At 41.5% G+C, this 15,031-nt stretch overlaps 1 protein-coding gene across 6 annotated transcripts; it reads left to right on the forward strand.

Moving 5' to 3' along the window:
• Positions 1-1,539: 1,539 nt before the first annotated feature.
• Positions 1,540-14,054, forward strand: LOC118313753 (long-chain-fatty-acid--CoA ligase ACSBG2). 6 transcript variants are annotated; one of them, XM_035639511.2, is made up of 15 exons: positions 1,540-1,666; positions 3,074-3,149; positions 3,311-3,528; positions 5,915-6,198; positions 7,430-7,518; positions 8,575-8,695; positions 8,806-8,886; positions 9,082-9,231; positions 9,973-10,140; positions 10,223-10,404; positions 10,509-10,742; positions 11,156-11,373; positions 11,751-11,890; positions 11,976-12,219; positions 13,179-14,054. In XM_035639511.2, exons 2-15 carry the CDS (start codon positions 3,109-3,111, stop codon positions 13,268-13,270), a joined length of 2,262 nt encoding a protein of 753 aa, XP_035495404.2. In that variant the 5' UTR covers positions 1,540-1,666; positions 3,074-3,108; the 3' UTR covers positions 13,271-14,054. The 6 variants fall into 6 exon arrangements, with proteins under 6 accessions (XP_035495404.2, XP_035495407.2, XP_035495406.2 ...); XM_035639514.2 differs by lacking the exons at positions 1,540-1,666; positions 3,074-3,149; positions 3,311-3,528 and adding an exon at positions 3,998-4,128; XM_035639513.2 differs by lacking the exons at positions 1,540-1,666; positions 3,074-3,149; positions 3,311-3,528 and adding an exon at positions 4,077-4,230.
• Positions 14,055-15,031: the final 977 nt, after the last annotated feature.

Genomic DNA, 15,031 nt, shown 5'->3' on the forward strand with positions numbered 1-15,031 from the left:
GCTTTAATAATAACCTGAATACACCTTTTATTTAGAGCAGTAATAAATTGTTTCTGATAGTTTTATCATTATTAAAAGATCAATATTTTCATTATCAACATGCCATATAAAATATCAGGGTACTGTTAAAGTACCATTTATCAAGAAATAAGAAATTGCTCTATTAATAATGAATACATAATTTACTAATCCTTTTTCGATCCATCATAAGTCATCGATAAGAACCACTAAAAAAAGTGAAAATTCTCATGTTAGAGAAGATTTTCCACAATCTGGCAACATAAAAAGTTGTAATTAATGAATTGCAATTAATGTATATATTTCATATATATTTAATTTAATATAGATATTAGTCAATTGTGTCTTCACCATATATTTGCAGCTTATAAACATTTTTAAAGAAAGTTCAGAAAGAGTCACTGGGAATGGGAACCCTGTTTTAAGTCTCACAATCTAATATTTATTACAGCATATTTCAGATTTTCTTGATGAATCCCCTCACTAATCCTTCACAACCTCCGCAGATGGCACGTGCCCAGATATTAACGGCGAGGGTCGCAGTCGGTTACAATGTGGTGCGACTGGGTGGTGTGATTCGCTGACCTTGGTGTCTGTAAGCAAGGTTACTATGTGTCATTTGATGACTGCGGGTCAAACTTTCCTCTATATTTACTCAGAAAACAATGTCCGCTTCCTTGGACGTGGAACAGCAGACAGACTTGGCTGTGAGGTGGACTGTAAATCGGCCTGGAGGGAAGAAGAAATGAGCCTGGATCAACGGCTCTAAAGTGAGAAAAGAGAATAGAGAGTTCGATTATTTTAAAGTTTTTTTGATTTTTAAACTGCTTCCATTAAGTGCTTTGGCAAAAATGATTATGCCCCTGATCTCCCTTATGCACCTTATAGTGTACCAATAAAAAAAAAAACAGGCATAGAGGAGTCTGCAGCATGATATCAGAAGGGTATGTGTTTCAGTGTGTATTGCCAATATCTTGACTCTTCTCTCCTGATTTTGTAAATCTGGTATAAAAAAGCCGGAGTTGCACAAGTTTTGTCCAACTGTTGAACAACAGCTTTATGGGTCAAAGTCTCATGTATCATCATAACCCTGAGAAAGCTTATCTACTCTTTTATCAATATTTCCTCTGACAGGCCTCATCGTGCATATCTGATAATGACGGTCTTCAGAAGTCGATTGGCGGACAACACAACCCTCTCAATAATGTACAACTACCTTCCCCCGGCACTGCTTCAAAATCTTTATACAGTCAAATGTTGTGGAGTGTCACCAATGCCAACAGTTGTCAGCCACTATAGTTAAAACTAAAAACAAAGCCGGTTTCCACCAGCCGAAGACTCTTGAAGTGTGTCAGGTCCTCCTCACCTTGACGAGCCGTGACCTTTGGTCAAGTTTGTTGGTGGATCTTTAACCGCTCAACGCGGCTGCGGCAGCAGGTGTTCAGGCGATTGCGAAAGTCTCTGTGGCTGGACGAGGCGTGAGTATGTGCCCTCGCACGAGTCCCCTATAGGCTGATATTTCCTTCACCGGGGGGGGGGGCGGGGGGTGACAGTTGAGTCCCTGCGATGGGCAAAGGGTGATCCAGGTCTGTCTTGTTCCCGACCACTCCTCTCATCTTGATGCCATTCAGCTCTGTCACCGGACGAGGTAGGCTATCATCTATACTGACCACTTTGTGCTGTTTTGATGGGAACGTGTGAAAAGACGTGTGCATGGTGTCTCTTGTTGTAATGAACGGCTCTGCGTGAATGCATGTCCTTTATGGGGATGAAGAAGAGCTTTGTTTGTTGACGTGTCACAGATGTTGTTTTTGCCTCAGCTGTTTTATTTTTTACTTTCAGAACACAACATTTTATTTTTATTTAAGTTTAAAACAAAACAAACAGCCCATTGGAGTCTTTGCAATGTTTACGGACGCAAAATGAATTTCCCAGCCCTTGGGGATGTAAATATATTTATGATAATCACACGGCTAAGAGATAACCCACATTTCATATGAGCAGGTTCCTCGACTTTTATTGTTTGGTCAACAGAGACTGAGTCTTTCTTTAAACCCCCTCGCCGCATTGACTGAGAGCAGTTAAAAGCTTGTCTTCTCCTGGACTTCATCTTTACACACTGGGAATAAACACGTGAAACTGCTCTGGATCATTCTGGTCTTTCTTTGTAGTTTTTTTCCCCTCCTCTCTGGGTAATGTACAAATCAAAGAAAAGTCAACAATGGCACTGAAATCAACTTTTTTTTGTGCACTTGCAATGATATTTTCATAATCCAGAGCAAAGAATTTGCAGTCATGACTTCATATTGCCTCACTGTAGTTTTGCAAGTCGTATGAACTTTGGTCGTCACAAATCTTGAGCATAGTTATCTTAAAAACCCAGAGGTCAGAGTGAGGTTCCGCAGCGTTCACAGATCCTAATCTAATTTTACTTTATCATAAAATGCAGTCTCGCATTTGTCAGTGAATGTGTAACTAATTTGTTTTTGATTGATTGATGGATTCATTTTGACGTTGGACTTAATTGAAGACATACACGTGGGGGGTATTTAAATTGTTTCCATTGCAAAATGTGCACACCAGGTGGCATTGTTGGACTTTCTGCACTACAGACACGAGGGAAGGGAGATGAGGACAACAGCTGAGTTGACAATATTTCATTCCCGAAATTTGGGTCAGGGCCTGATTATTTTAATTGACTAGTGCTAACAGAGATGCAGCAGTATTTGTTTCAAAGTGTGGTCATTTCGGTCAAAGTTGCGCACAGTTTTGAGGTCGTATAACGGTTATAAAGTGAGCAAACAGATGTCCCAACACTGTCTGGCACAGTGTTCATCGTTTCATCATTAAGGCCTCTGCAGTACGTGATTCGTAGCGTTGCCAGTCATTGGCTCTGACCTGTTGCAATCATTTTAGATCCCGGTGTTATAAATGAGCAGAGCGGTGCTGTGTCATGATCAATTATCTTATCAGTGTGGAGTACGTCGGAGAACATCTGAACCTTTTCAATGCCAGCTTCACTTCACATCCATATAATAGTTTTCTCTGTCTCTAGCAAATACGAGGTGAGTGTCCAAGGAGATTTCGGCTATGAGCAAAGGTGTCGCAGTCATGGATGGTAATACTGAGAGGTATGTAAAAAGATGCATGTCCCAAAGTGAGAAACTAATCTTTAACCGATTTCAAGATGATTCTCGCGAAGATTTGATCTCTTTAAGATCATTTGGTTTTATTTCTAAAAATGATTAATTGATATTACTTCTGATTCATAATCTCCGAATCACCTTCACAGCATCCCTTCCGAAAAGGCACAGGCTGTGTCAGACTCTTCAGACTTACAGACCCACTCCACTGTCATCCCCAATGGAGAAGCCGCCACACTTGAGCTCAGCGCAACATCGGCTTCGGAGAACGAAGAGACTCATCCTTCCTGCTGCAGCACGACCGAAGCACCGGCCGGACCTCCGAGATCTCCTGAGCTGGAGGAAATGACTGAAGGACTTTCACTAGGTAAGAGTCTGAGTGTAATGTTTAAGAGAGGGGGACTAATCAGGTTTGGAGAGTAACTGCGTCAGAGGTGAACTTTTAGAGGAACAAAATGCTTAATTGTAGAACACAGCAAACCTGAATGACTCAAATGAATGGGGGGGGGGGGATTGCTGCTCCACAAATACTACTTTTTAGTTTTTTCTGACTTGTTTTCTAGATTCAGGCCTCTACAAAAAATCTGAGACGCAAAATCAAGTTGAACATATAGAAACATGTTACCTGTAGAAAGGGGCACTATCAGCTTAATAACAGTTTGCTAGGTGAATTATTAATAATCAGCGGGATTGTCAAGTTGACAAATCAAAAACAACATCAAAGTCTTTGCATCAATGAAACACAGAAAAAAAAAAGAGATTCTAGCTCTAATGACTTTTACACTGCTGCATAAAGTTTTATTTCAAGATGAGTTTGAAAAAAAAGGAAATATAATAAGTGTTGAGCTAATGAATTACAGCCTTGGCTCCACTGGCAGGTTTTTCCACCCGATCGAGTTTCGCTGAGTTAAGTTCAGTTTAGTCTGGATTATGCAGCAGAGAAGAGCAGCATGGGGGGAGTTCAAAGGTAATTTCAGGGATCATCTCTCATTCCGTATCCTTAGCTGCAGGTTTGATGTTGTGGTGGCTGTGGCCCAGGAGGGAGAGTCGGTCATCCTCGAACCCAAAGGTTGGCTGTTAAATTTTACTAGTCCGCATTCCAGTGTGTCCTTGGGCAAGACACTTAACCCTAAATGGCCTCTGACGGCTCTTCCGGCATGTGTGTGAATGTGTGTGTGTGAATGTGACAGAACATGCCCAATAAATAGCAGCGCTGACTGTCAATTTGTTTTAAGTGGCATGTAAATGTGACATTCTACAAAGAAAGTAAAATGAAATGATCAAACAACAGAAACAGAAAAAGTACCACTCGAAATATTTTTCAGTCAGTCTGAAAATATCATGTAAATTAGCACAGGAAGTTATCAAGTTTACTATCGAGTGAATTTTTTTTTTCTGGCGATGATCAAACTATGATGAGGAGAAGCTGAAGTGATGTCAGACTGTTTAAGAGAACAGAGAGAAGACGTTAATGTATGATGAGGTCAATCGCACTGAATTGTTGATTCATGATCATGACAAATATTGAAAAGTGGGTGAATCATTTTAAAAAAAACAAACATTATTTCATTTTTTGTTACTATTTATCGCCACAGTCTCCTCGTGTTGTTCCGAGCTGCAGTGATAGAGAAAGAAAATTAAAAGGAATCCATCAGTAGTCAAATCATCAGTCAGGATCCTGTAGAATGATCACGGTGGTTTTCCAGTGATCTGATTGGTCAGTAGTTGGACTGGTGACTGGCTTTGATCTTTTATGTTGAACTAAACCTCCCCTGGAGCAGGTTAGCCATTCATCATAAGTGACAATGCAGATTTACCCCGGTAAGAGGAGAACCAGCTTTAGGACAGAAAACCCAGAGTAAATACCTGAACTTACCTCGATAAGCACGAATCCTGCTTCGTAGTATTACAGTTCAGCATGTTGGGGTTTGTGTGTTTTTTTTCCTGATAGGCCCTCAAAACAGTTACAGCACAAGGGGAATGTTTTGCGTCTGTGTCATGCAAGCAGTGTGTGACTGTGGATAATACAACCAAGGGAAATTATTTTGGGGAGGAAACTAGATAAAATTTGAAGAAGTTGCAAGGCTTTTGAAAAGAAGAAGATCTGACTGGCCTTGTGAGGAATTTTTAGATGCAAAAATAGAGTCTGCTGAGTAAAAATCACATGAGTAACTGTATCAAATGATGCATCAAGATTTGCTTAAAACATTTTGTGCATCAGTTGACAGAAATATGTCGCCTCTCTGGAAACAGTCGCAGGCCTGTGAAGTTTTAAACCAGAAGACAGAAGAAGACAGGCAAAGAAACTTCCAATGCAAAGAAAAAGGATTAAAAAGCAATTACAGGAGGGGATTAGAGCAAGGTTTGTGTGTGTGTTCTAAGAAAACAGTTAACAGCATTTTTTTTTTGTTTGAGAGCTTTCACAAAGCAATCCAGTAGCTCTTCTTTGCATTCAAAATGTGTTACTTCCTCCTCATCTAACCAAACCTGATAGGTGGGTAGGTAGGTAGTTAGGCGTGGACATTCCACAGCTTCCTGTTTTGTCTCATGTAACAGCGCAGCCTTCCCCCCGTTCTCCGCAAATCATGTTGATCCGAGCCACAAGGCGTGTGCAGTCCCCCAGCACACTCACGACTCTTCTTCTAGTGCGAGCTCGCTCGTGTGTCCTGTGCTTGTGTGGTGTCCTTTGTCTTGTCAACTGGACTTGTCATTCATGGCGGGTAAAGGTGGCTGTCCCTGTTGTCCCCACACAGAGCAGCCCAGGGCAGTGCCGCTGTCGAATGCGAACGGGGCAGCCACCCTGGCCCCAGCGGACCAGCTGTGGAGCGCCAGCAGAGACGGGGCGGTCCGGCTGAGGATGGAGGGCTCGGGCCAGGCCTCGGAGACTCCCATCACCATCCATCAGATGTTCCTGGAGGCGGTGGACCACTACGGCGACTGTCCTGCCTTGGTGTCCAAAACGGAGGGCCAGTCGGTGACCCTGACGTGGAGGCAATACTACGAGCAGTGCCGTGCGGCTGCAAAAGGTTTTCTCAAGGTTCGTTTGCAAATGAGCTCGTTCTGCGTATTCTGTGCAAAAGACCGTACTCCTGCGTGCTTGAATTAAAATGCAATCGGGAAGCATTAAGGCAGCGACTTTATTTTTTTTCTGTTGCATCTATTTCAGCCCATTGATTTGAGTTCAAACAAAACATCTACTGTGTGATGACAGTACTGGCTTTGAGTTTTTTTTTGACATAAACTGTTCTACATATCCTACAGTCAGAGAGCGGTAACAACAGAAACAGTGAAGTTGATAATATATGTTTTTTAAAAACTTAATTTAATTATTATAATCACATCCCTTAAATGACGTTAATTGAACATTTCTATACTGCATTGTAGACATTAGATGATTTTACATTATTTATGGGTTTGCTTGACCAGATCAAATCTTGGGAAATTCTCAAAGACAAGAGAAACCAGCTCCTGCTTCTTTGCCGGTGAGGCTTGTACTTTGCGTTTAGCAGCGCTTGTTTATCTGATGTAGCTCTTCACTCGATAACGATTCAATCATTTACGTGGTATTAAAAGAAAACAACCTCAATTACTTTTAGACACAAGAGTTTTGAGCATCAAACCTGATTTTTCACTCACAGGACGCACGGGGAAATGGGGAACCTCATCTTTTTTACAATACATTCTTTGTAGCAGATTTTCCCAGTTATTGTGAATTTTTCTCTACTCTTTTCCCTCCCAAAATAAACATTTAATGGTATAATAATTTCTATGTTAATGCAATTCAGCTTACACCAAGTAGTTTTTTTTTTTTATGTCTGACCACCGTTGTCCAGTTGTCCAGTTTTTCAGGAACAGAAATAAGGCAAGGCGAGACTAATTCATTTATTGTATGTAACAATTCAGAGGTAGTGTTGAGCGTTTACATAAATACTGTATATTCTCCCCGCACTCTATTTTTAAATAGAGGAATAAATTTGACATGAGCAAAATCTTCAAGAAATTCAACAACACAAGCCCCCGTGCGTTCCTGGCACCTGTTTTTGTAAACAGTACCCGCTCCCTCGCCACGATCTCCTTTGTGTGAGAACGGGCGACTGAAAACGTACACTTGGGCGTGTGAAATTCACAGCTTGTGTTACGGCTCCCGTTTCACGGCCATGTTCACGTCTCATGACACGGAGTGGCTTTCCGCAAGGCAAAGTAGGACAAAAGTAACGCAAGTACCGTGCCACTGTGTAATTAAAGTGACATGTTCTTGATGTGTCCAGCTGGGGCTGGAGCGTTACCATGGCGTGGGCATCTTGGGATTCAACTCCGCCGAGTGGTTCATCTCAGACATCGGCTGCATCTTGGCTGGGTAAGATCATGTTTAAAGTGAGGCAGGAAAACTGCTTGAAGACTTATCAACCTTTCTTTCTTTCTTTTTTTAACCTGAGATGCCTCAGCATAATTTCACCCGACACGGCACGTTTGTCTCTGTCCGTGTTTATCTCTTTCTCCTTCTGTGTCTCTGCCCACATCTGCCTGGGCTGAGTTTTAACGTCACAGGAACCCTAATTGACGGTGTCAGGCCTGCCATTCCCTCAACTTCCCACTGGAAAACATTGGACACAGCAACAATTATTGTTGTTATTGTTTTGATATCCAGCTGTTGAACTACCGACAGCCCTAAATTTCCTTTACAACACTTAAAAACACGTGACTTTAACAGTTTATTTTGCAATTCTCATTGCTGGTATCCAGTAAAACGAACGTATCAGCTCAAATCTTTTGTGTTTTCTCTTATGGTTGCCAATGTTTTGAGATGTTTTAAAGTCTTCACATGTAAACCTCATTGTTTTACTTTGGTCTTATTCCATGTGCTTAAACAGGCAGTTTTAAGGTGCTGTGTTTTGTATAGTTGTATTCATAAACTTTATTCATTATTTCTTAAAATTCAGATTTTGTTGCATATGTTGTATCTCATGTTTGGGTTATTATTTATTTTTTTTATTAAAAAAAGAAGAAAAGTCTTAAGTATAATCATATACTTAAGAGTGAGACTGGTGTGATGGAGGATTTTGTTGCATTAGGCCGTTGAATTCCATTAACGTGATCAGTTAATATTTTTTAATCGGTTAATCCATGCATCAATTTTGTACCACTTATCTGGGTGAAATTAAAATATACTGTAAGTAGGAATGAAAATGAGATACAATGATGAACAGTTCTAGGTTGTTATATTGTCACTTTGGCCTGTTTGACCATGAAATAGATAATGTAGATATGTGTCTTTAAAAAGATCTTCATGAGTTGAGGGAGTGGTGTTCCATGTCATAGAGGCAATTGAGCAAACATTCTCGGTGGCTCACGCGAGAAACGCTGTGGATTCAGCGGAGCTATTTATTCTCATTGCATCTGATTTGTGCCACAGGGGCCTGGCCGCCGGCATTTACACGACCAACTCCCCCGAGGCTTGTCACTACGTGGCGTCCAACTGTGACGCCAACATCCTGGTCGTGGAGAACCAGAAACAGCTCGACAAAATCCTGCAGGTCAGGAGACACTATAGCACCTGCCCTTAATGTGCCTGTAGTAACTTATTCATGCATACGGAGAGAAAAAAATCTGTCCTCACATGACAGAGTTGTTTTTCTCCCAACAGGTTAAAGATCAACTACCTCATCTGAAAGCCATCGTTCAGTATAAAGGCGAGCTGCAGCAGAAAGCACCGTTCCTGTATACAGTACGTTCACTCCGCAAACATATTGATTAAATAGATAAGTTACATGTTTATAACTCATAGTACATTGTGTGTATATGTATATATATATGTATGTCTGCTTACGAATTGTAGTTGGAGAAATGTGCTACACTTTACTGCACATCAGTCTGAATTTTTGACACATTCCTTTTTACCATTATCTCTGTATTTGTGCAGTGGGCGGAGTTCATGAAGCTGGGGGAGGAGATTCCCGACGAGCAGCTGAATGCTATGATTGACAGTCTCCGGGCCAACGAGTGCTGTACTCTCATCTATACCTCAGGAACCACTGGCAACCCTAAAGGAGTCATGCTGAGCCACGACAACGTGAGTTATCTACACAAGAGACTTTCTCGTTCTTAGCTTTTATTGGTTTGACGCAACTGAACTGCTTTTAAATGTTATTCCTTCTCAAGACTGCAACTAACAATTGTTTAATATTATTGATTAATCTGCCACATATTTGACCCAAATCTAAATATTAATTTCAACAAATTCTACCATATCAATTCTTTAAAAAAAAAATTAAAAGTCAGGAAACTTTCCCAGAGCTAAGTTGACACCTTCAAATTCCTTATTTTGTTTATCTTTAAGTCCAAAAACCCAAATATATTACGTTATCAATTGTCTTAACTTGTTATATTTAAGTTGAACAAACTGAAATTATATGTGTGTTAACAACTGAAGTAATTTTTTGGAAAAGTTGGTAAGCTATTTCCTTTTTCCAGTGTGTGATTTCCGGTTTAAGTTGTTATCTGTGCTTACTCCAAGTAATCGCGAATACGTGACTCTCTCCAATCATTAGTATAAACTTTTAAAGTTAACTTGAGTTTTCTAGACATTAAGAGAAAAAACAGTGTGCTTGCTTGATGACTCCATAAGCCACACTATTGGCTCAACATTAAGTTTTAAAATATCCAATAACCTTTTCTGCCCCTTTTTTTTTTCAAATTACCCTTTGGCTGTTAAGTCATGCCTGTGAGGGACAAGTGGAGGCTGAGGGCGGTGTTGGTGTGTGTTCGCCAATTTGCACCGTGAAACAAACAAAACTCTTTTTTTGATGTGCAGCTGACATGGACGGCCCGCACAGCATCGCTCTTGGTAGATTACACCTACGCTGCAGAGGTGTTGGTCAGTTACTTGCCGCTCAGCCACGTGGCGGCTCAGATGATAGACATGTGGATCACTATGGCCTTTGCTGGAACGGTCTACTTTGCAGAGCCAGATGCCCTCAAGGTAAGGAGGCCTTCTTTTTGAACAGACACAGAATTGATCATGGGATTCTTATCTTGACTCTAATCCCCAATCACCCTTCCAGGGCTCCTTGGCAACAACGCTGAAAGAGGCTCGCCCGACGTATTTCATGGGGGTCCCTCGAGTGTGGGAGAAGATGCAGGAGAAGATGAAAGCTATGGGTGCCAAGACATCCCCGATGAGAAAGAGAGTGGCGGACTGGGCCAAGTCCATAGGCCTGCAGTATAACTACAGTGCCATGAACGGGTGAGACGGCAGCAGGGATGCTCAGTTAGAATTCAGACAGGATTCACACGAAATCTCAACCTGAGTTTTTAACCTTGGATATCTTCTCCGGCCTTGGTTTACAGGGAGAATGTGGTGCCGTGGGGTTTCATGCTGGCTAACAATCTGGTCTTCAAGAAGGTGCGCACCGCACTGGGCTTAGACCGCTGCAAGATCTGCTTCACGGGCGCTGCCCCCGTCACCAAAGATACTCTGGAGTACTTCATGAGCCTCAACGTCCCGTTGATGGAGCTGTACGGCATGAGTGAGAGCTCCGGCCCGCACACCGTCTCCGTCAACAGCGACTACAAGCTCACAAGGTCGGCACTACAACGGATACTACAAGCTGCTGTGGCAACCTGTCGATAGTTTTCTCTTCAGTGAAAATGTAATGGGGAACACCATTTTACCACTGACTGCATTCTTCAGTCTATTTACAAAAAAAGTGACAAACCCGGCTGGAGTACTCTCATTTAATTTGTGGCTTTACGGAAGGTGTTAAAAATGAGCTAAAATGTAAATAACCCAGCTGAGATCATCACTTTTTATGTCCCCTGGAAACCGTGCGATTATCACCTGTGTTCCTAGCAGCATGTTCCTGTATTTTAATGATTTACTGTAACCAATCATGGCATTTATTCAACATACTTGACTAGTTTAGCTCATTCTTGTCAGAATCTAAACCATCAGGTTCTGAATGAGCGTCTTGTGGACCCGTGATTTGTCTTTCCAGCTGCGGGAAAGTGATGCCAGGCTGCAAGACGAAGCTGGAGAACCCAGACGGGGATGGGAACGGAGAGATCTGTTTCTGGGGTCGGAACGTCTTCATGGGCTACCTGAACATGCCCGACAAAACGGCAGAGACTCTCGACGAGGACGGCTGGCTGCACTCTGGAGACCTGGGGAAAAACGACCAGCATGAATTCCTGTACATCACAGGAAGGATCAAGGGTAAGCTGTGATTAAAAGGGCTTGTTTTTACTTTTTCCCATTTATTTTTGTTATCAGTGTTTGGTCTAAAGAGAGACGTTGGTACATACCAGCTGTCTGTTGATGTTTTCATTACAGATTAATCTGTCAATTTATTTTTGTGATAAGTGGATCGATCTTTTTTTATCTATAAAATGTCAGGTAAATTCATTTTGAAATGCACATCAAATTATTCAATTCAATTCTAACATAAAACCTTCAAAAATGCGTCATGACAAATGTAATGCTCTTAATCTGTCCATGTCTTTAGCTTCACTTACTTTAACTTTTGAGGATTTCCTTTGTCTTTTTTAGATTAGTCTGTCGTGAGAGTTTATCGCTGTCTTTTTTTTGGACAGAGCTGATCATCACTGCTGGCGGAGAGAACATCCCTCCTGTGCCCATCGAGGATGCACTGAAGGCCGAGGTGCCAATTTTAAGCAACTCCATGCTGATCGGCGACAAGCTCAAGTTCCTCTCCATGCTGCTCACTCTCAAAGTAACCAGACTTCTGGTTCCTGCAAAACACGGCCGCTCGAAGAATAAAACAAACGCAATACTGAACCTCGCCTCTGTTCCCACAGTGCACCGTAGACGACAACGGCGACCCCACGGACGACCTGAGCCCCGAGGTTCTGGACTTCTGCCAGCAGCACGGCATCACAGCGACCAAGGTGTCAGAGGTCATAGCCAATAAGGAGCCAGCAATCTACCAAGCCATTCAGGAGGGCATGGAGCGCATCAACGCCAGAGCAACATCCAACGCCCAGAAGGTCCAGAAGTGGGTCATTGTGGAGAGAGACTTCTCTATTGGCGGAGGAGAACTGGGTGAGTAATTTGAGTTTTTGTTTTGCTTCCGGTTGTGACTTATTTGTCTGAAATCAAAATCAACAGCCACTGATGCACCATGGGAATGTAATGTGTGCAGGCAAAGCATTTTAGTGTTTTCTTTAGGTTTCCTCATCAATTGCCAGCAGACACAAGAACAAAGAAATCATGGCTCCTCCTGCTTACCAATATAAAACTTAATGTGCCTCGAAATACACACATCAAAACAATACAAAAACAAAGTAGTCTTCATTTTGTCAGCTATTTTTTAGAGTTTTTAACATTATAGTCTAGTTTTAGTTTATGAAAACACTTTTAGTCCAAATTTAGTCCAGACCAAGAATGAGCATTTTAGTCAAACTTTAGCAAAGTACTTCCAAATAATATTTAAGATGGAGTCTGGAAAGCTGCAACAACATTAGCAAAATCAAATTGTTGGCCTTAGTGGTAGTATAGTTGTGTATTGATCTCATGATCTCATCTTAGCCATGGAAAAAAAAGGTTGTTGATGAACAAAATCAGCACTAAAACAAAGCAAGATAAATTATTATCGAATAAAGAAAAAAATTCAAACTTAAGCAAATGTTGTATTTAGAAAAATAACTAATAAATACCTCCTACACTTCCTATTATGACTCATCTTATGGTATTTGATCTGCAGCCCTGCTATTAAGGGAGGGAGGAAGTGTTGACTGCTGTTGTCACTATTTAACTCACTGTAAAATGTAATCAGCCTTTAACCGAGGTCATGTTGTAATCAGGTCACAAGGATTGTGTGACTGTCGCAAGCCAGGCAACATTCCATTGAAGTTTCTTCAATAGTGATTGAATCTCTAGAGCATTGTTTTAAGGCTGCAGAGAGCCAAACGCTTATCGGTCATCGTCTATCTCGCTCGGCAGAAACTGAATCTGTACAGATTTAGACCGATTTAGACCCGCTTTCGTCTTTGTCTGTGCAGGACCCACGATGAAACTCAGGAGGCCCATTGTTGTGAAGAAGTACCAGGAGAAAATAGACGAAATATACGCAGTGGCCTCGGAAAAACCGTAGACTGTGCTGCACAGAGATAAGAAAACACCGAAGAGAGATGGTCACGAGAAACACGGGGCATGTTAATGAACATTTGTGATGGCGTCCGGCCTTCGTGTTGAGAAATGTACAGTATGAGCCTCTTCTTCTCACCTGAATGTTAAAAGTAAAGAAAAGAGAAGTCTCGATGATGATTTTGTATTTAATGAAATGCAGAGAAGTCTATATGTTGTCTGCTCCAATTCGATATTTAAGCTGTTAAATGTACATACACTTTCACCGCCACTGTGCACTTTTTGTAAATAAAACATCAGAAACCAGAGCCAAATCTTTGCCATCTTACCGTATGGCATATACGACAGGTGAACTGCACACTGTGCCTCAGCACCAGTGCAGTTTTTAAAGGACATTTGAAGAACCATAACTCGCTGTGGCCTGAAATATCCAAGTCTCTCGCGAGCTCATGTATTGTTTTTTTTGAAGCAGCAGTATCTATTTAAATATTTTACAGCATCGTTCTTTTTTGCCAGTTTTCAGTCTCATGTTTTGTACATAAGATGATCCCCATCTGGCAAAAGCTGCAGACGTCACTTCTGTAGATTGGAGGTGACGTGTAAATGAAGCTTTTTTCTATAATGTGATTGAAGACATTGTTGGTATGAACTTGCCCAATCATAAAAAGCGCAAATTCTAAAGCATGCAATTGAATTTGTGCCTCTCCATGTACAGTTTGACAAATGCTGAAATGTTTATTTTGTGATCTATGAAACGTTGTCAATAAAAAGTGAGTGATTTGGACAATTGACCAAATGAATGTGTGCATTTTTCAGTTGGTTTTTTTAAAAACATTACTTTGGGCGTTTTAGATGTGGTAACTTGTGATGGAGTTTTTTCAGGCTGAACTTGGTATATCTGTACCATAACTTGGTTTACCCCTTTAATTATTGACAGCCTCATTACCCTAAAGAAGACCCAGTTTGACAGGTGTCAATTCAGAAAATTGATAGCCAGTGGGACTGTGCACGAGGACAGTAACAGAAGTACTGCAACAGCAACGCAGCCGCAGGCAGCAACTGAAAGCAAACAGAGGAAACATGTAAACGACATTGTGTTGAGAGAGACAGAGAGAGAGAGACCTGTTTATCAAGAGATAAACAGGTCTCTCTTGAAAATGAGATTACCTGTATAAACTATATGCACAAACCGAGAAATATGCGAACCACTTCCATTTACGCACGCAGACTTATCAGATTGCATTTCTTGGACAACTGGTTGGGTTGCTTCTCGTGTCAGAGACGTTCGTGGGGTAACGTCACGGTGGCATTCCACCGTCTCAGCTTGGCCAAGGGTTTTGAGAATCGTATTCTCTTGCATTGATTAACTATTTAAACATGTTGTACATGAATACACTCATCACTTTGGTCCTCAACACAGGGAAACTGACATTAAGCTTCCCAGCGGCTGGAACTTGACGTCTACATAACCTTTGACCCATTTTCCAATCCCAGCTGACATTGGGGAGAGGCAGCAGCAATTTGCATATCTTTAAAACTGTGGGGGGGAAGCCCACTCCCAATTATCAACACTAAGATGACACACAAACGGGCTTTTGAAAGCTTAAAGATAATCTATGAACTGCCTCTTTCTTAGTCGGTACAATTGAGTGCAGGCGTCTTTCCACATAAAGCAAATGCATGCATGACAAATATGGTGGTTTCTGAAACTACTTTCATCTTCATAGACAGAGGGGAGGGGCTGGTGAGAATGTTTATTTGCTTGATA

The sequence above is a fragment of the Scophthalmus maximus genome, chromosome 19 (assembly GCF_022379125.1).
Source record: "Scophthalmus maximus strain ysfricsl-2021 chromosome 19, ASM2237912v1, whole genome shotgun sequence".
Taxonomy (NCBI): Eukaryota; Metazoa; Chordata; class Actinopteri; order Pleuronectiformes; family Scophthalmidae; genus Scophthalmus; species Scophthalmus maximus.

Bases quoted from the DNA above. Each gene is read 5' to 3' on its own strand.
- LOC118313753 (XM_035639511.2), top strand. From the start codon at position 3,109: ATGAGCAAAGGTGTCGCAGTCATGGATGGTAATACTGAGAG. The intron at 10,405-10,508 runs GTGAGACGGCAG...CTTGGTTTACAG, and splicing joins AACTACAGTGCCATGAACGG to GGAGAATGTGGTGCCGTGGG. The intron at 10,743-11,155 runs GTCGGCACTACA...TTGTCTTTCCAG, and splicing joins AGCGACTACAAGCTCACAAG to CTGCGGGAAAGTGATGCCAG.